We start from the raw sequence: 24,231 nt of genomic DNA, 5'->3' as shown, positions 1-24,231 counted from the left end.
TGAGTACAATAGATGCTGCTCCACTCTGCAGAAATTAATTACATTTACTGCATCACTTCACCTTTTTATGAATTTTCAGCATGGGTGAATAATACATTTTTCTCTCTTGACTTCATGATCTGTTGGCTTTTTTTTGGCATGAAGCTCTGGCGAGAATGTCCTCACTTTATAAATGCTGGCAAGAGTGGTCAAGGGATGTAACAGATGGCATGGTCCATATGCAGTTTGCCCTTTGGCCAGGTAGACTAATGAATCCTTTTGGGAGTTAATCACACTGTCTGGCATCAGACCCTCCATGGGCATTCAACCCACTCTTTTCCCCACAGCTGCCCTGAAATATTCTGGAGCTTTCACATTTCCCTGCAACATATGTTTAGAGTTATGGGGATAGAATTGGAAATAGTCTCTTTTGCATTTTGAATCTCCGAAGCAGAAGATTATGAAGTTGTCAAACTACAGCATGTTTCTTTCGATAGCGGACCTGATCAGCTATACTTGTGTTTTTCGACTGGAACTTTACCTTTCCATTTTTTCGATCTTGCTGCTTTATAACATTAAAGGAGATATGTTTCCTTATATCTCACAGTGTATTTCTTATGTAAAAGAATCCTGTGGCTCATTTATGTTTTGCACACTCAAGCGCAGCCATCATTAGTGCAGTGGCACAGTGGAACCGATCGCATTTAGGGCCGGGGTTACACTCGATTAGAACTAGTTTGCACAACGAGTTATTCAGCCATGTTGTAAATCGTGAGTGTTGTCCTGAATGGCCGCATTCGAATAGCCATTATAGAGAGGGGGAGACGCGATATCTTTTAAATGTTGGGTGCACATTTTAAATCTCTCCTGAAAGGTATTCATAGTGTAACATAGGGTTTCTGAAGCTATTCAACCATCTGACAAGCAGTTTTGGTGGAAGCAGAGATGTTTGGGAAACAAAAGTGTTAATGCCCCCCGTCTGTCTGGATGTTAAAGTGCAATGTGGAGTACACCCAGCAAGAATTGGATGCTGTCTTATGATTGAAATTGTCAAACTTCATGATTTCCTGCTCTGAAGAGATGCATCATTTAATGAAAATGATACTGTAGGAAAGGACCAAGCAGGAGATATGTGCATGTGGTGGCAGGTCACTATCAGCTCAGCGTAGGCAGATCACTGGTATATATTGGCCCCTGGTCGGTCCTTTGTTGGCATCCTGCTCAGAATGCAGTCGAAACATGAGGATTTAATGGGGATTTATGAATGTAGAATTGATTTCATGGAGCAAAGGCTTGTGGCTGTTGGAGAAGCTCATAACGGCACAGCCCAGAAGATTCCATCCTTTTTAATGATAAAACTGGACCCAATTTTTGAAGGTATTGGAAATTATAACCTTCATTGTAATAGAATTTGATGACTGTATTGTTAACGTATTTCAACATATTTCTGGACAGAGTTTTTGCACATAAAAAAGCAAAGTCACATCATTAAGAATGTAGGTTAAAAGGTTACATGGATTTATTTATATTTATGGACCCTCTTGTCACAAAGATAAACAAATGAAAACTATGACCATCATTGCCAACCTCGACAACAGCTGTTCATGTTCATGTTTCATTAATGCGAGACAGATTTAGGGATTTTTGGAAAATCAGACAATCATCATTAAATACTTGCTCCGCTATTTCATTCCTGACCCTATGATGGTTGTTGTTTTGCTGAAATAAACCATATATTCATATTTGGTTATGGACACGTTAATCTTTGATGTTATTTTTTTCCCAATGTATGTAGTGGCCCCATAGGACATTTCTCAACTTTTTCGAGAAAGCTCAAGCTGAGCGGTGACAAAGAAGCATAGTGCCGCAGTATGGCGAGTGAGATAGGTTTACACCCTTTATTTTTTATTTTGATTACTGCATTAAGTTTCCCTTAACTTGATCTACCATGTTGGTGCAGAAGCCTTAGGACCTCCTTAACTTCAGCTTTGAAGCCTTATCCTCAGCTTTCCCTTTGAAGCCTTATCACGAGTTGGCAAAGTGACTGAGACCAATCGGAGTTCGGCTTGCCGCTCTGTGACTATTGAGGTCTCACACCTTGTAGCAAAAGAAACACAATATGCAGACCCTCCTGCTGGCAGCCATGTAGCGAATGACCAAGCACAAGAATTATTGAGCAAACACAACTTGGTGTTGCCATGTGTACAGCCGTCCACTTTCTACTTTAGTTTAACATTGAAAGTATCTGTGCTTTGAATTGAGCCATTTTGAGTCCTTAAAAAAAAAAAAAATTTGTATTCAATGTCACCCCATTGTTGTTATTTGTTGCCTCTGCTTTCTTTCTTTCTTCTCTCTATAGTAGACGCAGAAACACATTTCACTATTATGGCCCAACTTTGGTAAACATACCAGCATGATATTCAGTCCTCCAGACCCCTGCTATTTTGCAATACATAATAATGCATGAGATTTTTATTTTTTTTTAGCACAACATTTTTCTCAGTAAAACAAAACACTTCTGCCTCGAGTATATTCCTCTGAACTTTATTATTTCGACTGACATTCTCTTGTGTTACTGTGGGAAAAGAGGAAAATATGCAGTTTCTTGTTAATCCTTCTATGAAAGATGAAACATAAAAATCATAAATGCTGAGTTAATATATCTTGTTCACCAACCCAGTAGATCATCAGATTTAGTTTAATCGATGTCAACCTAAAATTTTAATGAGGCGTTATATTTAGTCAAATTCATCTAGTCTACCTAACTTTTTTTAAAATCATTAACTAGCAATTATTTTAGGGCATTCCTTTACGTTTAGCTTTTACCAATTAGGTTGTTTTTGTGATTGCACATGTGCTCTTACAAGTCAAAATGGAGGCCTTTTTTGTCACGATTTTTCTTTAAATGATGGGTGACAAGTTCATTTTTAACCTTTACAGTCCCTTGCTGCAGTTGTTTCCTGCCATGGTGTTTGAAACCCCGAGGCTCCACCAATGAAGCGCAAATGGTAAAGGTTTGGATTAAAGCCATTGTTGTAGTCACGGTTCAGTCCTAGTAAAGGAGGAAGCTGCTTGCTGAAGGATTTTGATGTGATCAGATGTTAACAGCTGAAACAGATAAACCTTTGAAGAGCTTTTATGGACTCAGCACATCATCTTACCTACAGCAATTTCTAAAAATAAGAAGAAACTCCTAGATACCAGCCACCTAGATACGCCTGATTTTTTAATCAAGATCCATGCATTATACCCTGAGAAATTAACAAAAATGTTAAAAACGGCAAAATCTCACAATGTTAAAGAAAGTGAGAAAGAATTCCTGGATCTATCCCTTTATCTGGATCTGCACCAAAAGGTAACGGGGTGTGTTCTGGGCCGAGACCCATCCTCCATCCAAGTTTAGTGGAAATCCGTTCTGCAGTTTTCGTGTGATCCTGCTGACAAACAAACCAACCAATCAACTAACCAACAAACAAACGGACATGGGTGAAAACATAATGAAAGACTCTACAAAACAGTACACACTAGTACACACTAGTACAAGCAGAATACGTTAGAAGAAGAATCTGCCTCAGAGTATCTGAGGCAACTCAAATGTGCTGCATGTCACCAGGGCATCTGCTGCAGTTGTTGAGCTTTAACATTACATGGCTGCCTAACAAACTGTAGGCTCTGCTGCCAATTTTAATGAAGCACTATTAGAGTGAAAGGATAAAAAACGTACCATCCTTTACATGATTGCCGCATATGAAACCTCAAAGAAGCAGAGCGCATGCTTCTTTAACATCAAGGGATTTGAAGCCAAAGGGAACTGAGGCCAAATACATGGCAACTGTGGAATAAAGCACATCATCTGATGTATAAATTCTTCTTTATTCTCTGCGTGATCGTTCCTCCAGGTCCATCCACTTATTCCCAGTGACCTATATATTTCTGACTTTGTATTATTGAGCAAATCAGAATGTCTGGTTGCTTAAACAAACATGTAACACACAATAATCTTCAAGTGACATTTTTAGTGTTTCAGAGAACACTGAATTCTTTGAAAGCAGCTGTGTCTGCGTGGCTGATTGCATGTGTCAAATGGGCATTGTCTTGCCATCTCCTTCTCCAGCCACACAACAGCATCCAGCCGGCCCGTGTGAGCATGCTCTGAGACTGTAGTCAGCAATTTCGCCTAATTACAATGCTACGCTTCAATCATGTTGTGCGCCTCATGAAGATAGTGATCCAGAGGAGCCAAACGCATCCGCGCATCAAAGAAATGGAACAAAACAGCTAATGTGTGATTGCATTTGTAAGCTGAACAATATTTCTTATGCCTCACTTCCTATTTGATTAGGAAACATTTGGGATAACGCCAGCCAGAACATTTCACTGTAAAATCTCCAAAGGAGATTAGCATTTGTCCTTAATTATCTTGCCGTCTGTGATTACATACATTTAGATCTCTGATCAGCTTGTTCTGAAAAGGAAAGCTGTGCAGCAGTGCCTTCTGACATCTGTGCTGGAGGCAGCTGCAACGACAGGGTGGTGCATTAGCGAGCTTTACTGGGTTAAACATGTGAGCGAGGACCTTTATCCACACTTTACTCACAGTGATTCCATCGCTGTTTGCTCATAAGTAAATAATGTTTTATGTATGTGTGTATGCCGGTCTGTCTTCGCGTGTGCTGATCCATGAATTTATGATGGAGTATAATGAATCATGAATGTGGGTGGATGTGCCAGACCCAATGCTTAAGATACATCAGTGTTGTTTTACATCTAAATGGATGCAGGCTTCTTTCTACATGAGGAACCTGATGAGACACGTGTATATTCTTTAGCATATTAGCACCTCTGTCAGTGATGTTGTCACTCCAGGATTTCTGTCTCTCTGCTACTCACTCAGTAAAAGCAAACCTTCCCTTTTTATTCAGCCTGTTGTTCTGTGAAACGTACAATCTGACAGACAGAGCAGATTACCAAATAATTATGACTAGCAAGTATAGGCCCACGCTGTTTTTTTTTTTTTTTTTTTTTTTAATAAATGTGCAAAGTTTCAGCAGCAGTGAGAGAATTGGTTGCAGTACTGATTTGGCAGGCCGTTTTAACAGATGCCGTGGACGTGCTCTGGGACTGTTACCAACTTCCCACTTGCACCTCTTCACCTGCAGCCATCCATACTGTTAGCAACAAAAACGGTGTTTTGTTTTATTTTAGTTTTTTTTTTTTTTATCCACCTTGGTGCTCGACTTGTTAACAGCTCTGATTTGTCAAAATCCATTTCTGAGGATGTTGTTTATGTAAGCATCACTGTAACAGCCAAGACTTGTAAATGAATGCAGGCATGTTTAAACTGATTGTTTAGAATCAACTGTGATTTTGTATTCTCAGCAACACGCTTCCGAATTGAATATTTCAATAAAAACTTGTATAAAACTGTTTTTATACTAGCTGTCATGATGGGAAGGAGGGTATCCTTCACACATCTATTTTATTGTTTTATGTTCTTTCTCATCTTGACCAATAGAAAACACTGCTCCTGAAACACCCTGTCAGTAGTCTCGCCTTTAATTATGTGACTTTGTGACATCACACTACGTCACCATGTCACCCATTTGCTTAATTTATGCCCGACAGCTGGTTTGATTTGATTCAGCACAGCCACTCTCTAGTTGTTTGTGGTGCTGGGTCAGGCGTGTGTGAGCTGACCAATCAGAGGAGACTGGATATTCAGGACGGGTTGCCTTAAAGAGAGACGGGAGCTAAAACAGCATCTCAGACAGTGGGGGAATACAGTGCTGCAGTACTGGACAGAGAGAGAACACCAATGTGTTTTTTGAGCATTAAAACATGTAAACCTATTCTAGTTGTAACCCAAAATAAAAATATAGCCTGAAAATGAGCATAATATATTTAAGTTGTGTTACCTTCATGACACAAGTAAGCAAGTTTTTATAATTAATAATAAACGTTGACTTTGTGTTAAACCCTTTCATTCATCCTTCCTCTATCTGTAGACTTTATCACTCTTAATGTTAAGTCCCTGACTTCCTCCTTTGCTCCCATAATAATTGCTACGACCACCAGAGTCTAAATGTAAATATGGGTCACAACAAGCTACTTGCCCATACGGTCATTTTTCTGGTAAGGACAGGCTGATGAAGTCATGTTGTATCAGTGTTTTCAGAAATGTATGAATTGTGTTCTGCTGAACTGGTCAATAGGTAAATTAATTCCTTTTTTCCATCTTTGATTTAAACAGCTTTATTGGTCTCGATCTTAATTCCTTCAGGCTGTTGAACAGTTATTCATGCACTCACAAAATTAATCAGTTTAATACAGCTTTAGGAATGTATTTTTATATCTCCCCCAAATAGGCATCCTGGGCTTTATATTGTGTCAACCCTTCTGTCTCCATTTTTGTTGGCAGTGTTCGTATTGAGTCTTACAAGTTTAACTCAGCCTGACAGAGCCTGAGCACAACTGTGATCTTGCAAGCGTGTAGTGTATTGACAGCTTGGTTTCAAATTCCATCTTGGGTGCAAAGCAGCGAACTAGAACAGGACAGATATGGTCTAGTGAGCCAAAATCCCATCTAGATTTGGGGACGATTATTCCCTAAGTTCACTAAGGAAGGCATTTGTGATTGTTTTGTTCTTAAGAAACAGAGCTCTCAATTGTTAACACGGCGGAAAAATCTGTAGGAGTTTTACGCCTAAAAATGTTGGATAGTTTTGTTGTGTATTATTTTGGAAGCACTGTTATTTATGTTCTGCTCCTAATTTTGGTATCTGTATCATGGAAAGCAACCAGAAAGTAAAGACGAGTGAGAAAGGGAGGGAAGGGACAACATGTGACAAACTCTCAACAGTCACAATGTCTTAAACATGCAGCTCACACTCCTGCCTGCTGCTCAGAATCCTGTTTTATTCAGGTTTATGTAACAGCAGCTTTTTCAAAGTGGTGAAAGTAGCCGAATATGTCAAATTATGTGTTTGTACAAAAACAAGTGTGAGTGATGAAAAGAGTGATGCACACCCTATGAAAGCTAAAAGCACCAGGATTTCCTTTCAGCTGTCATTTGCACTTAAGGACAGTCCTGCCGCATATTGATTTTTTTTCTTGTTGCCATCCTTTAGTGGCCAACAGTGGTATTCCACCTACTTTGACAAGTTAAGTCAATTTATTGCATCAGTGGAAACTTCAAACTGAGATGGATTTCAGAGTCGCAGGGCTTCCTAATGCAGTGAGAAAATGCCACGTTTTTTAAGTTATCCATCATTATGACAATAAACCATATACTTTTGTGCCAAACTCTTTCAAACGGTGCAATTTTAGATCCTGGGAAACATGGTCTACAACGCTGAAATTAGGTGTTTTCTTTGACATTTGCCAACCAGCTGATGCATGCCAGTTCAAACTGACCCCACGTCACCCTTAATAATCCCTCGACTCCTCCATGTAAACATCCTGCTCCAACAACAAAAAGAGATGGACAAAAAGAGATTGCACTACACTGATACTTTAATGATACTGTGTTTCGGTGAATGAGAGCTCAATTGTAAGCAAAACTGATACTACATAAACATGAAATATGCCTGAAAAGATAAACAGCAGAAAGAAAACATGAATTGAAATGATGAAAAAACAAGGTAATTATGGAATACCAGTATGCTACACTTTACCACAAGCTCTGAAGGCATGTGCTAAACTGATCACAGCTTGGAATAAAGATTATCACACTGCGTTGCATCTCCACATAGTGGAAATGATATGTGACAGTTGGGGAATGCTGTTGCATTGCTAAGTGATTACCACATTGTCGTTTAGCAGAGGAACAAAAGAGCCTTAAAGAAGGACCAAATGGAAATCGACTGTTGCATTCCAGCTTATTTTGTTGTTCCACAGAGTTTGTTCTCTGTGGCCAGGAGACTTGTGCATTACTCTGGAGACAATGGGTTTGTGTTGAACTGTTGATGGTGCACCTCATTACTGTAGCTGGGTGCGTCTCTAAGGACTGATTAAGGATTAAGCACATTTGAGAGTGCCAGCATGTATACATACTGCATCCTCCTTGTTTCATTATCCATGCACAGCTCCTCTGTCTATAGCTTACTGTATATGCATGCAGAATACCGGTGTGCCTGCCAGTGCCTGCATTTTAAAGCAGGATGTTTTTTTTTAAGCTCCACAATCTGAGCCTATTCTGCGCCAATCCGCCACTGGTGCACTGTCAGCTCATTTAATCCTTCTTTTTCTCACATTATAATAGGTAGAATTGAGAAAAAAGAAAACCCACGAAACTCGAATCTTTCATGCGACTGCCGGCCAGACTCTTTTATTTAAAGAAATCTCTGATAATGATGTCTGATGCTCTCAGACGTTGAGACACAGAGGAGAGATAATAAGGCAAGTGTGCAGAACATGTGGCTCCTGTAAAACTGCTATATTTGTACGTATCAGTAACGAGACAACGACTGGTTATTATTGTCCAAAGAATTTGCACATCTGCTGCCTTCCTGAGCAACAACTTTCCCGGTTTCTTGCTGCCCAGGAAGGCAAACAGTTGAAAGTACACATTATGACCAGTGTTTTCACAGTAACCACAAGCTTAATCTTTTGTTTGTTTTATTGTTTGTTTGTTATTCATGGATCTCATCCTCTCACTGACAAGTGGTCCATGATTGAGCTCTCAAGTCCATCTCCTGCTGCTGAGTTTTGAGCTCATAGATAAAACTTTTCACTCAAGTGATTTTGGGAAAAACTTTTTAGAAATTGGCTTGTAAATGGGCATATTTTGGCATATATTTCTCTGACTTTGATAAATTCTGGAAGCCTACTTACTGTTGTTTTGTTTTTTTTATATCTCTGGCAGTCTGGAAGTCTGTTGATAGTGCAACATCTGTTGCATGTAGTTGTATATCAAATTTAGAATTTAGAATTTAGACATCTCTGTGCAATAAATTCACCAAAAGCCATTATAGCCATTAACAAATGTATAAAGTCGTATGCTGCTTTGTTGTATTTACAATTTGTCTTCAAAATGGTTCATTTTGGGGCCAACATTTTACAGGCGCATTGAAAAACATAATTCACTATGTTTTGTTTTATTACTTCTTTGGCTAACATCAGCTTATGTTGTGAAAAAAACTTACATGTGCAAATGTTTGTTTACCAGCAGTGACAGCGTCAGCAGGCAATGTTTTTTGCCTTGAGTTTGTGTGTGTCATCTTGGTAAAATAGCCTTCGTAACAGCTGTTGTAGAAGGAACTAATACAGAAGCAGTTTTGAGTACTTTGGTGTTCATATGTCCTTCTGTCTGTCTGTCTTTCTGTGGACAGATTTTGTCAGTACGACAGAGTCACACCACTTCACATGTGTTAAATTAAGATCAAAATGAAGGCTGAAAGACTTTGAAAATGGCCGTGGTCCAAGCAAGGAATCCAAAATGAAGGGCGTGTGGCCCTCTCTCATTCGTTTCGATGCAGTCATGAAACTTCACAGGTGTGTAGTTGAGATCAAAATGAAGGTCGAGTTCGAAGATGGGTGTGGTCTGACCCATGAGCATTGAGTACCCATGTAATAATGTACTGAGTGATTATGGAATAGGGATTATGACGTTTAATCAGCACAAAATACCACAGAAAATAAAACCTCTCTTGAGCCAGTGTTTAGTAGAAACACCTTTGGCAATGATTTAGGCATTTTGTCACATGCGTCCTTGCAGATTTAATCTGCTCAGTGGATGTTGTTGCTCACATCAAATTTTTTGATTTCTTTACACAGATTTGGTCACTCTTGGATTTTTTTCTTTTCCTAAAACTGTCCTGGTGTCTGGGTGTAGTTGACTCAACCACAGGTCTACATCACTCTCACTGTTTTTGTCTCAGAAATCTGTCAGTATCTGCCTCAAACCATCATTTTTCTCTAATCTCCCATGTCTCTAAACAGCATATCTGCCTGGTGATGCAGCCGTCACCGTGCTCTGAGATACAGATTGTGTTAAATGCATGATGGATTAAGCCTGGTTTCTGTCAGATAGTGCTGCGCATTATGACTGTGGAGCTAAATCTTTAATTTCATCTGACTTCAGCATCTTTTTTCCTCACTTCTTAATGCGATTCATGCCCTTTTACACACTTACGTTGTTTATACACCAATGATAGTCCACAGGTGTGAGAGTAATTCTTCTGCTTTTAATGAGAAAGGTTTTCAGAAGTGTGAAGTAATTTACTGACTTTTGTTTTTTCAAGGGCAAGGTTCTAGCCAAAGAAGTGTAATTCCACATTTTCTCAATTTCTGAATAATTTCTGCTGTACTCTGGTGAACTCTCAGAATTTAACAAATTATTAAACACCCTCCCCGAGATCCAATACCTCTGTTTCTGAATCATGCAGCCAGTCTTTTGCTCAAGTTTACAGGCTGATATACACACTGTTCTACTCTTCTTTAAGTCCAATCAATTTAATTGTCCTCATGCGCAACAACTCAAGTTGTAGAGACATCTTAAAGACCGGGTTTCAAAGGGATTTTAAAACACTTAACTCAACTTAGATGAATCTTGTTTACGAACACACACACAAGTATTGACCAGAAACATTTCACACTGTTTTTTTTTTTTTTTTTTTTGGAGACATTCTGAATTGAAGCTTAAAGGCTCTGTAAAGCATTACTGTCACAAGATGATACACTTGGCATTTTTCACTTTGTTAGAGGTACTTTCTATCTGAACTCCACCACTCACCCCCTATTGGTACCTGGCTAAGCGGATAATACTGATTGTATAGGGTGAATTTGAGATCTACCACCATCATTCTGCTGCTTCCACTACGGATAGAATTTTGTTTGTAGTTTGCAAAGCATTGAAAAAAAAATATTATAAAAAAAATCAGCAGTAGCTGTCTTTTCCAGAAACCGTGTCCCGGTTATTAAGATAATCCACACAATGTGCACTTTTCATTGGGAACTTCTTTTCTGTTAAATTAAGCAGGGCAGGGTCTGTGGATTAACCTGCGTGATAGGGACATTGTTTCCACAAAGAGAAGCTGTTGCTGTTGAGATGGTTTAATTATATTGAGATGGTAGCTGAAGTCTGATCTCACAACATTAGCAGATAAAGTAAAAAATATCTGAGGAAATGAGAAAAAAGGAAATTTTCTTAAGCTCTGAGTTAACTTTTGATGAACTTTTGAGATTGTTGTTTTCATACAAGCAACTGTGCAGCTGTGATGTCAGAACATTACCCACACCTTACCCTATGTACATATTACTGTTAAGAGCTAAACTCATTGATATCTTTTATATTATTAATGCATCAAATTGGAGTTGCCCCAAGTCATGATCCGAGAAAACAAATTTCACCCATCTCTGCAGTTCCCTTTCATTTCTACATAGCATTTAGCATCTTTCTGTTCTGGTTGGCCACCAATTTTGCTGTTTTGGTTCACAATAACCAATCCTATCTTCAGTGATTTCAGCTACATCAGCAGACAGTTGTTTTAAGCGAAAAAAAATTGTACACCACATGCTCATTAGCAAATAGCACACAGTTAGCTACTAGTTGGTGAACATAGATGAGCATTTAGCAGTTAAAGAGCTGGATATTTCCCTCAGGAGTTGATGGAAACCAAAAACGGAGCTGAAAGAGAGTGAATATATGACTTGCATGACTAAAACGGAGTCTAGTGATTAGAGTTGTCCCGATCCGATCACGTGATCGGAAATCGGGGCCGATCACGTGATTGCAGACTCGATCCGGACTCGGACGTTATGAGCCGATCAGGGATCGGATATATATATATGTACATATATATATTGAAAGTAGGGCTGAACGATTGATCGTTTTCTGATCGAAATTGCGATTTCAGACAACGCGATCATGTGATCGCCAAAGCTGCGGTTTTTGCAGCGCTCCTGACTGACCCAGGATCTGTTGTGTCAACTATTTTACACATACATGCCGTCTCTCTACCATCCTGCCAAGCTCACCGATCAGAAGCGGCATGCTACTCTGGATAGGTCACGCTAACCAATCAGTATTAACCTGCTCCTTAACGTTATCTGAAATGGCTCCAGCTGGACCAGAAGCGGAGTTAGGGGATTTAATCCCCAAGAAAAACAGCACGTTGGTCATTTGGGAGTATTTCGGGTTTGAGGCTGCAGACGTGCACCAGAAACAGGTACTGTGCAAAACCTGTCGCGCTAAAGTTGCAACATCCAGCGGAAACACAACCAATTTATACCGGCAATTGAAAAATCACCACAGGCATTTGCATGACGAGTGCATAACGAAAAAGTCCGGTGAAAATGATACTCAGGCCCACTGTAGCAAACAGACTACAATTACAGCATCTTTTGCCAACTTGGGAACTTGGGGCAGGATCAAGAAATAAGACTCAATAGTGACACGACGGCCGTTGCGGCCGTTAGGGTAACTGCAGCCATCAGCCGTGCATGTTTCTTGTTAATAAATACATTTGGAAGCAATTTTTAACTTTAGTTTTCATCCTTGCATTAGAGTAATAGCATTTAATGTTTTAATGTTACTGTACAATGTGAATATTGCACTGAAAGCTTGATTTGAAGGAAATCGTGAATCAAATTGAAATCGCAATATCTGCCAAAAAAAATCGCAATTAGATCTTTTCCTAAAATCGTTCAGCCCTAATTGAAAGTCATTATTTTTATCAGTTTTTAATATATTGGCTATTGGTGATTAAACATAAATTCGAATAAAATTAGTATTTACTACCACCGCACCGCACCGAATCAGACCTTGTCTGTGTGTGTCACATGACACACAGCCAGAGCCCTTTCTGCAAGAGACAGACAGCTCGCAGAAACACCGCATGCGCGCAGAGCACGCCTGTTTGTTTTGAAGCTGAAGCAGCCCTCTGCTATCATGTCTGTTGTGTGGGCATTTTAAGTTAAGCTGCTATATTTGTACTAGACTATTGAGTCTGTGATTGCACTAAGTTCTAATGTTGCACTAGTAGTTGTTCTACTTCTAATGTGAAGAATATTTTTTTGTACTGACTTAAGAATGTTCAAGCTGCCTACCTCCTATGTGCTCAGTTTACAACAGTACACGTGTTAAAATATAATAAAAGGGACATCCTGCACAATTTTCTTTTCTCTTCTTCATTTTTTATTGTTTTATAAAAGTATCGGATCGGGACTCGGTATCGGCAAGTCCTCAAAATCAAAGGACTCGGACTCGGACTCGGGGGCAAAAAAACCTGATCGGGACATCCCTACTAGTGATGCTTAGTTTCTGGTTGATGTGTAAATTAGCATCGCTTGTTAACATGTTTGCTTGTAAGGTGATATTGTGTTAATGATTTGTTTACAGCTGGCCCCAAGTAGGCAAAACATTAATCAGCACTGGTTTAATGGTAATTGTGGCTGATGTTTGGACTACTCCACACAGCTTCAGCACTTTCTAACTGAAATACGGTTTCTGAATGCACTGCCAGCCATCTGATGTACGTAATACCGATGTACTGTACACAAGCTCAGTCGTGGCTATTGCAGCTCTTTGGACTGTGATATAAAGAAAATCCTGCTTGAGGTATAAAATCTGCTGTATCAAAGTTACTCTCTGTTTCACATGATAGCAGGCTACCGACAAATATTATCCTTCCCCATTTGTCACGGTCTGTCCCTCTTTGATAGCTTCAGTGATGAGAGTCCCAAAATCACAGGAGAGTTTTGATCAAAGACTCAGCTCAGCCTTTTGAAAAACTGAATCCTGTGGCACTGATGTGTGTAAAAATGGCGCTCCATGTTTCTGTCTCCCTCAGGTGAGCACCTGCGTGTCTGTCCTCAGGGATACACCTGCTGCACATCCGAGATGGAGGACAAACTCAACCAGCAGAGCAAAGTGGAGTTTGAGAACTTGGTGGAGAGGAGCAGCCACAATATGAGGACGACGTTTGTCGCGAGGCATAAAAAGTTTGATGGTAAGTTAGATGGATTTGTTTTATCTGTTTGACATGCAGAGAATTAGATACATGAAGGTACTTCCACTCCCAGTAAATATATTCCCAACAAGCCATCACTATGACTTATTATTACTGTATGGGTTAATTAGTTTTTGCATTTTAGACTAAGACATGTCACTTTTTTATACAGTTTGTCCGTCTTCTCCTTTTCTTTGCTCATACCTTCATTATGAGACTAAAGCATTTTAAAACATTGCAAGGAAAAGTTGCAGCAGTGTGAACTCGCTTGTCTTGATGATGGCTGATGGTGTTGTGACTCTGCTAATCATGTTGACAGTGGCTAGTTTCTAGAACATAAGCAAATGCAGGGCTACGCCCCAGTTAAGCCCCCTAAACGCAACTCATTATTTTTTTATTTATAAATAGAGACATATTTAAAATGTTACAAAAGATGTTGCTTTGACACCATCCACGCACGACAGGCATATATGATAAACACTTCTTGTTGTGGCTGCACTGTGATATTATGTGTGCGCAGCAGGACGCATGTGTACCATCAGCCTACCAGTTATTTTTGTTTGCAACAGAAATATAATCACAGTGATGATTTTTTTATTTTTATTTTTGATTATGTTTGTTTTACAAGCGTGTGCACAGTAAATGCATTTCACTTCTCGTTGTGGCTGCACATTGGATAGCTTCTGACGTTGTGATAGCTATTTCATCTAATACATTACTACAAATGCACAGTTGTCTGATTAAACACATGGGACAAAAGCGCTTTTTGTTGTTGCATTTTGAATGTATTTTGTCTTTATTACTGTGGCAGCACAGGCGCTGTCCAGTGCTGAAGTTGTTCCCCTTAGCATGTGAAAGACGTTTTTGTCACTTGAATAAGGCTTGTAGATATTCTGTTGAATATTCTTTCACCAAATTCATTTTAATTTAATTTTTATTGAATATGCTGTGTGTGTGTGTCTGCTTTATTTATAAACCAAATGCTTCCTGATAAAACAACTGTGAAGTCAGGGAAATCAATGTATTTCTTAGCACCCCACGATTGGTCACGTTCTCCCTTGACACCGGCTGAAAGAAAAATCCTGGCACCTGCCATGAACATCAGGCACGTCATCTGTTTCAGCAGCCAATCAGCGCCTCATAGCGAAGTCAGCTGGTCAAGTCAGTTACAAACTTTCAGCTGGTCCAAATGGCAGAGTTTTGGATAGAAAAGAGATGTAGAGGAAGAAGCAAGGCTCTCTGGACGCGTTTCCATCTCTCACCAGTCTCCTGTCATCTCTACTGTTTCATCAAAGTGGTTGAAGAATATTTTAGTCTATATTTTTTAAGAATGTTTCCTTCAGTTGCCTAAGTTTATAGCAAATAATTGTAGCAACTAATTCACTATTACTTTGCTCATTTATATTTTATAATACCACAAATGACAATACCACAAATGATATCCAGCCACGACAAAAGCAAGAAACGCTTACAAGGGATGTACACATGTTGCTATAGAAATGATACACGGCCTTGTAGTCAAAATTGGCGTGAAGTGGAAGGTTTCAACTCATCTCGCCCTGAGATTTGGTCTGAACAAGGCTTAAGGAGCTATCACATCTGTTGTTCCACACTGACGAACACAGATCGTATGCGTTTGTGATGCTGCTTTTTGCTACTCATCCTAAAGGAGCAGCTCACACACCCACAGAACAAGACGGCACTAATGTGGCACTGAGGTGCCAATTGTTACCAGCATTTCAGTATGCTTGAATGCATACCTGTCTGTAAAGTCAGTGCACCGCACCACTTAAAGGACTTCACATGGGGCACAGTGTTAGATCACGGTGCTACAATGTCTCCATGCCACTTACACTGTTTTCTTGTTTTCACTATTCTCTGGTCTACAGCTCCCTGTCCTCTAATTTTTCAAAATGGAGAGTCTTCCTTCACAGTCTATACCAGATGTGACGTAGGTAGTGTTTAATAAAAGAACAGCAAATTGCAAAGATCTGTGAGCCTTTTCAGACTCAGACTTCTGCGATTCTGCAAAGGTAATATTGAAGTGCGAGTGGGAGAGAGAATGCAGGTCAATTAATACCAAAAAAAAAAGAGTCTTGGATCGGACGTTTCCTGCGGTCTAAAATCCTTTTTTTCCCCTGTCCATGTGATATCCATTGCGATACACACTGAGAACTATGTACCAGTACTGGAAGCTGAAAAAAGAGAGATGCACGTTTCACCTGGCCAAAACCATCAAGAATAGTTTCTTTCAAATTTGTCACTGCTGAGTGTTAAATGATCCATCTGTCAGGCTGGCAGTCACTCGAGGACAATACCTTCATATCCCTGGGACTGCAGGAAATTTCAATTGTTATTTTAATTGGCAAGATTAGTTTACCGGTATGATTTTCACGGGCTGAAAGCTTGATAAGAGGTTCTTTTAAAGCTTGAATAAAGAGTCTGGATAATGCAGTTTATCCTTGGACAAATACCTGAATATACATGGTGAGTGTGAAAATGACCAATTTGTTATCAAACAAAGATATGTAATACAGTTGAACATTTTTATAGTTCAAAATGACATCCATGCACTGAAACAGTAAACTTCACAGGGAATTTAATGATTATAAACCCACCTAAGCATCTTTTTCTGCAATATAATCTCTAAAAAGAATTTCTCAGATGGGAGCATACCGGACAACATATACCCTGATACAGATATTATTGGCCGACCAGTCTATCAGTCAGTTCTACTTTCTATTGTCGTCCAAAAGGAATTAGAAGACTGTAGTTGGACATGATCATCCACTTGCCTCACTGTTACGGATGCAAGATGATTACAGATATCCTGACCAATGCTAAGGATTGTATTGGGGCAGATCCAGGCATATTTTTATTTACATGCTAAAATAAAGCTGACCAAGCCTATCCTTCCTTTACTGTCCTCAACTGTGGTTTGTCTCCATCAGGCTGTTGCAGCTCTGCTTCTCTGTACCACAGCCTACAGTACAGCATTTCACTGCATATGTGTGATTGCCTGAGTGTTAAAACAGATATTTTGGAAGTTGACAAATACACTGCTTTGCTCTGACACTACAGTGCAAAAACATTCAGGTAGCAGCTTCTCATTTGTAGTCAGCGCTTACCTTCATGTTAGTGAGCAACTTGATGGCAGGGCAAAAATTAAACCTGTCTATTGTTTGGTTAAAGTGCTCTCAGCAGCCGGTGTCTGTTCTGGACCAAAGATTGTTTGTGTGGGAAGAACCTTAACGCTGTAACGCAGCCGTACAATGGCGAGTGGACAGAGTGTAGTTCATACAAATCACAGTGAACGTTTTTTTGTTATGGTCTATGGTCACCGGTCAAAAGACATTAAAAACTGGACTATTTGAAGATGTTTAATAAACGTTCACATTTAGACAATTGCAATATTGGCTTTCAACTGACACATTTGGATGTGGTGTCTTAGGCTCCAAAATGATGATATGCGGTTATTTGCACATTGCAGAGGATAAAACACGTCTTTATAGAAATCTTGCAATATCAATTTTAACTGCGGGTATAAAACTGTATATGGTATACAACTTAAAGCTTGTATTATTTATTTATTTATGACATTTTGTATGAAACATTAAATGTGTTGAAATTATGTCTTCGTGTAGACCACATTTTACCCACCAGTGCAATATGACTTTCGAGAAAAACCTCCACACAGATCAATGTCGTCTGTTTCAACCTACAAATAAACAAATTATCAAAATGATGACACAAATTGCCTGCATCACACCTTAGACATTCAGTCTGAATATTACCAGGTTTCTACCAGAAATCAAAGTTGACAAAGGTGACATTCTCCATCTCATTAATTGATTAATATTATCGATATAAGCTTAGAAAATGTAATATTTCTCAACAGGGACATTCGGTATTTGGATCAGGTAGCTACAGCTGTTACTGTATAAATTCAACCAACTTTTAGTGAAATATACTGCGAGTATTTGGCTGGTTTGTTGAATTTAGGTATCACTGTGAAAAACAGTCTTAATAGTAAGAGTAATTGTTTACTGTTGTGTGACCTATTTTTGTTTATTTTGTTTGGTTTATTTATTTTCTTACTGTTTGCCACCTATTTATGACAGTGTGACGCTGTCAATTACTGTAATAGAATCCTCATTATACCCCACAGTAGAAGATTACAGGGTGTAGTCTATTTACAGTCGTAGAAGTCAGTTACTTTATAGGTTTTGCTTTGCAAGGCCTCATTACGCTCCGGTTTTTCAGTGTGTGCCGTTAGTGATAGGTTCACTGGAGAATGTAGAAGATGCAACGAGCACACCATCTTTTGCATTTCTGAAAGAATGTGTGGGAGTTTTTGTTTTGGGTGCTCATCTCAACCCATATCTTCAAGTTAGAATAGTTATATTTCTGTATGTTTTCTTCCTCACTTGAACTAAGCCAGAATGAACGCAGAAAAAAAAAAATGTAAACCGATATAGATTGAGTGTAAAAGTAGATATGTGACCTTCAGCTGTGCAAGTTTGACACAGAGGTTTCAGGCTTCTCTGAGAAATGGATGTAATACGCTGGAGTAGAAAGAACCAATAATTACAAAATAAAAAAGGTTCTGCTTCTGTAAAACTTTTAATTGGTAGCCATGGGTTATGTGAGCATTGGTGGATTGTTTCAAACGCAGTAAAATACTTTAAAGACTAGAGTGTATTTCTACATTAACAGCACCATATCAAAGACAACGCCTCTGGAACAATGTCCACATATCTGAACAGTTATAAAGTAACACTGGTAGCACAAATCACTTATGCAGTTCCATCTTCTACATGTGCCCATATCGCTCGGCCACTCAACATCACATTCCTTCTCCGTGCGTTAAGCTCCCTCCACCTCATGGGGTTTGAATCATCCCTCATCAATTTTACATGCCCTCATTTCTGTCCCCAGTTATTTATAGGGCCCTATTATGAAAACCTTAACTTACTTTTTGATTACTGACTGCTTCCCCTGGAGGCCTGTGGGTTTTGATGCATTATTGAGCAGTCCTGAAGCCATAAATGACTGTTGCATACAAGAATTAAGGTTAGGGTATTCTGAATGTCCAATCATTTGGCCGAATTCCCCCCCCCCCCGCCATCTCTCAGCATTTCTTATATCCTCAGAGAGACTTGGAGTCCAATTGATTTACTGTATGGAGAAAGAAACTCAGAACCTTGCAACTCTGCATCACTCTGACTCAGTTTGGTTACACTCTCAACAGGTTTGTTTTATTAGTCTGAAAGCATTAGTGTTCTCTGCTGTGGCCCAGTAGGTGCCCTAAGGTAGCTCAAATTAAGGGCAAGAAATGAGATGTATATTTTCAATATTTATGCATGTGTGAGAGAAAGCTGGAGAGACGGAGACAGAGAGAAAGACGGAGTGACACTGTGAGGGGAGAGAGAGTTGCATCACATCTGTTAAAGATTAATTGCAGTGGATGAACCATGATAAAAGGTGCCTCATGCGCAGTCAAGTGATTTGAGATTGAAACTGCTGTACAGGGCGGTTTGTGGCCACTGGAGCTGTCATGTTTTTTTTAACATCTCTTTGATTTCTGGTCCTTTGTGTTTGAAATGTCACTATTTTAGTGAATATTGCATTCTAGACATGATTAAATGAAATTTCAATCAAACACTGGTAAATGGTAGAGCCTTGAATCTTTTACTCACATAAAGCCAATGATTTTTACTGTCCTGGCAATGTTGATTGCAAATACAAAGGATTGTTGCGGTGCATAAAAAGGGTTCCCGATTGATATTACATTGAAGGTCCTATTTGTAGGAAAAGTTGATTTATGAGTCTCATTCCCAACTTGTCAAATAATGATGATGAAGGTTTCCAAACTCGTCAAAAAACGGTGCTTTGGGATTGTAGGAGGGGCCATCCAAAGCCAAAGCGTTGGGAGTGAGACTCAAAAGTAAATTTAAAGAATTATAACACGGTGCCTGGACTGTCTCCTAATTCATGTAATCTATTAAACATATGGCAGTGTTTCCCACACGTATACTCTACTTGGGAAGGCCCAGGTATATTTGGTGACTCATTTTATACTAGTGGATAAACTGCTTTCAGTTTACCCTTCCCCATATACTGTCAATCATGCATGCTTTGCAGAGAGAGAGACACTTTCTGGTATTACATCCCTCCTATAAATGCACCGAATGTGATGCGACCTGTGACACCTGCAGTAGAGTAACAGGATATCGGTTTATAGTTTATCACTACTGCCCAGTTTTGAAAACGTAATCAGAGTTTGGTGAGACACCCATCACTCGATCCAACGGAGCAAAAGGGGCGACACTCTCTCTCAGTTTGACTATACTCTTTGTATCGGTGGATGTGGGTTCACAAAACTGCATACAACAGACCTCAAATCTGTCAGATGGTGCTAGACCAGGCACTATTTATATGGTTAGTTGGCAAACTACTGTACGCTGGTAGGTCACATGTGCTCTCCAAGATAGCCTGTTTGCAAGGTCAGTCATTAACCGAACACTGAATTAAGAACCGTTTACTCAAGAGATGTGTTTGTTTCATCGAGCCCTGTATCGTAAATGTGTGCAAACGACATTTTTGTGTGGAGTAGTTCATACTCTGGCAGAGGAGGGTTATGTAAGAGAGGATGGTGCAACACAGCTGCTAAGTTTCACTCTCCGGCTCCCCATTGCTTCAAAGTTCAACGGCAAAGACTCGCTTGACTTATTGTGGCACTAACATTGATAGTAATTGATTTAAAGATATAATATTTCCTCATTGTCTAAAGACGACCAGCACTTTGTTACATATATTTTTAAATTTTGTGAAAAATGAGAAATGACATACTGCGTGTTTAACCACAGGTGTGACTGGGACAATATTTCCTATTTATAAATTGATTTGTTTAAATTGGTTCAGTATTTTATTATTCTTATAGTGTTAGGCAACTAAATTCCAGAAGAGACTGGATCATAAAGTTTAAACTTAACTATCTTTAGAAATCAATTGATGTGAATGATCTGAAATAGACTTAACCCTCTGGAATAAGACTTCCACCTTCCCTTACATAGCTTTAAGGTATAGAAAGAACCTCATGACAATTTAATATCTATATCATTTTGTTCCCATGCTGCTTGAAGCTACAATTTTTCAACTTACATTTAGAGAAATACTACAATATACCATTGTTTTATGGCTGCACCGTTTCAATTGAAATGTCTTATTCAGCATATTATACACCCCTCCAGTTCAGCAGTGTATTTAGTGTTTATAAGTAGGTCTTGTTGGAGTTTAAGAGGTTTTTACTGGAGAGTGTTTGACTCAAGTGTTTCTCCACTATTGCCCTCTCTACTTGTCATTTGTTTTTGTTGTATGGTAGATGCTCATTAGATTCAGTTTGGTTGATGCTTTTCTGCTGAGACCTCGGCGAGAGATTAGTGTGTGTGGTTGGTTGACTGAAGCCTGGGTTGAGCAGCAGCCTTGGTTGACTGACTTCTTTGATCCTGCCCCAGTAGAGCTTCTCTGCTCAACGCTGAGAGCTGCAGCGCCCCTCATTCAGCTCAACAATCCCTTATTCACACCAGACTTAAACTAAGAGTGACTGGAACACAACACCCCATTCTCTCTAATCTGTGCTCTCTACAAATTCACAGGCTTCTACTGGACTGTGTAAGCTGGCAGCCACACAGGGTAAAAACATGACTCCAGTTATAGCATTTCACACATTTATTCTTTATCTCTTTTTGATTTGTTTTTTTTAAGGAATGGGAAATTTTGTCATATCAGGGTTTAATGGCAAATGAAAGAATCCGCCTTTCTTCTGTCAGTTAGACACAAGCGGAACGACTGACACAGCTCTTCCTCGACTCATTATTAAATTACATCTTGATAGTTTTTACATTAATTGTTTAGTGCATTGAAGTTGTTTGTGCACCGCAGAATATTTAATGAAGAATTTGAAGAAAAAGCACCAAGCACATTTTTTATGCATGAAAGAGCAGTAAATGGGACCTAAAATATGTTACTCATAACAGTCAACACATTGGTCCTGTGCGTGGTGCTGTGGCCTCTTTTAAACAAAGAGAGGAGGAAATAAAACAAAGCTTTGATGAGAAATCGGAGTGATGAATCACACTCAACAGTGCACTTCAAAATGGACCCCATTAAAAACAACAGAGGGAAAGTTGAGGATCTGTGAACCAACACGTCGTAACTTATTATGTCAGCAATAATTTCTCATAATTTCTCATGGAGTAATGGACAATAGTTTTCCTTCCATTTAAATCATTTTCTCCTCATAAAACAAAAACGATATCAACTCTAGCCTACCTTGGTATTGTTGGCGAACTGCCAAATGCTTTTGATCTTTCATTTCCAATCAACCGACCTGTGCAGCTTCAGCGCTATGAGCACTGCTGAATGGTGCATTAGGCGACGTTCACTTTAGGCCAAGAGCCCTTCAAATAAGCACTAATGAAGCATTACAATTAACCAGATATTTTCGAGTAAATGTAAATGCAGTCAAATAATTGAGAGAAAGCCTCCAATAATGAGGTCTTGAAATAACTGAAATTGGGCACCTGCAAGACATGAATCGACATTCATAAAATAAAGCCATTAAAGTCCAGATGCTTTCTTTTTAAATTAGTTGTAAACTGTTCAGTCCACTGACAAGCCTAATGTAAAGTTGCATCCAAACAAAACAAAAACAATAATTAGCCTTCAAGCGAGATATTTTACCAACAATTTCACAAGATTGATTGTTTTTGTGTTAGACTGACAGGGTAAATATGTTCTGCCATTTTCCCACTATGCTCTAAGTGTGGCGGCTTGGTTAGAGTGAGTCACACCACACTCTGATGGATGGTCCTTTCTTTATAGCATCTCTTTGTGTGTCCCTCTTAATGAAAACCTTTCAGTCTGATTCAAAGAGAGAGACTGTGGTGTTGAGCCTCAGTGCTGTTGGTTTATGTTTAAGAAATGAAACCTTCTGACTCTGTATTTATAACATGCAGGATGTTCACAGCAAGACGATTTTTCTTCCTGAAGTTCATCAAAATCAAGCCTATAGTTTCGTCTGGGTGACAGTGAATAAACACAACAAATTCATTGTTCTGACTCCAAAAACATTGCATAAATAGTCTCTTTTCTTCACACATATCCATATATCCATAAATACAACCTTCGGTGATCTACTAACTTCCCAAGACATCACAAACTCTTCACATGTATTATTCATGTTGAACATTCATTGAAGTACTTGCCAAGTAAAATTTTTTAAAATGTCCACAATTCATAGCTGACATCAAGTGACTACATCAAAACAGGATCTCAAAGGTCCTCATGAAACTTTTCTTGTCCCAGTTCAGCTCTGAAGCTATGAACTAGAATTATGATTAGCCGTTTTGTCAAGAGAAGCTATTTAATCCTTTTAAGAAAGCAAACGATGTGTTCGCTTAAAAATGTTGGAAGATCGTCCTTGAATGCCTCAATCTAACATGTCTGTTCTGTTTCTGCAAACTTGAATGATATCTCGGACACATTTAATTACCCTGTGCTCCACTGTTTCAGACGGAGTACTTGAGTTTGTGGACTGATTTGTAATTTCCATTATCCTTTGTGCATAATATAATAGCCAACATTATTAATTTATACCATGAATAAATTGAATAAAGAGGTTACACTTGATATACAGTGCAAGATTCTGATGAGATCTGGCCCCATTTAGACATTACACTCGAGTTGAGGGTTTGGCTGCCATGGCCAGCTGGACACTCATTTGGCAGAGATAAACGTGTTAAATTCATTGGGTCCTGTGGGGGTTTGGCATTTATTAGCCAACAATGTGGAGAGTATCCCGGTATGTAATTACAGTCTTAAAATTAATTTATAAGATAAACAAGACTAAAAGTATAAAGCTGTTATTCATCATGGCTGGCATATTTATTAGTCCAACCTTTTTAATTAAATAATACAAAGAGGTCGTTAAAGTAGACAACCCTCTTGGCAACATCAAACTACGTTTATCTTAATCAGTCTATTACATCGAAATATATTCTTTGTGCAAAGTAAACATCTTGGTGTGAGGATGATCCTAGAGGGGAAGCAAATGGAGTGTCCAAAATGTTGATTCCTCTGGCAATGTGGTCATAAGATTTTAATATTTCTTGTGTGCCACGTGGAGATTTTACACTGATAATGAGGGTTCTTCCTCTGTGACATGTCCAGTCAGTTCAAATTGATTTTATTCATATATCCAGAATTACAAATTTGCCTCACAGGGCTAATTGTGCTGGTG

General features: G+C 39.0%; 1 protein-coding gene across 1 annotated transcript in view; it reads left to right on the top strand.

The window, feature by feature from the left end:
* gpc6a (glypican 6a) overlaps window positions 1–24,231 on the top strand; it is a 153,919-nt gene that overhangs the window by 18,543 nt on the left and 111,145 nt on the right. Inside the window, exon 2 of the mRNA XM_073464738.1 lies at window positions 13,770–13,928. Within this exon, the coding sequence (XP_073320839.1) occupies window positions 13,770–13,928 (159 nt within the window). The remainder of the gene's footprint in view (window positions 1–13,769; window positions 13,929–24,231) is intronic.

Source organism: Pagrus major, chromosome 4, assembly GCF_040436345.1.
Source record: "Pagrus major chromosome 4, Pma_NU_1.0".
Taxonomy (NCBI): Eukaryota; Metazoa; Chordata; class Actinopteri; order Spariformes; family Sparidae; genus Pagrus; species Pagrus major.
This window is presented reverse-complemented; position numbering and strand designations above follow the sequence as displayed.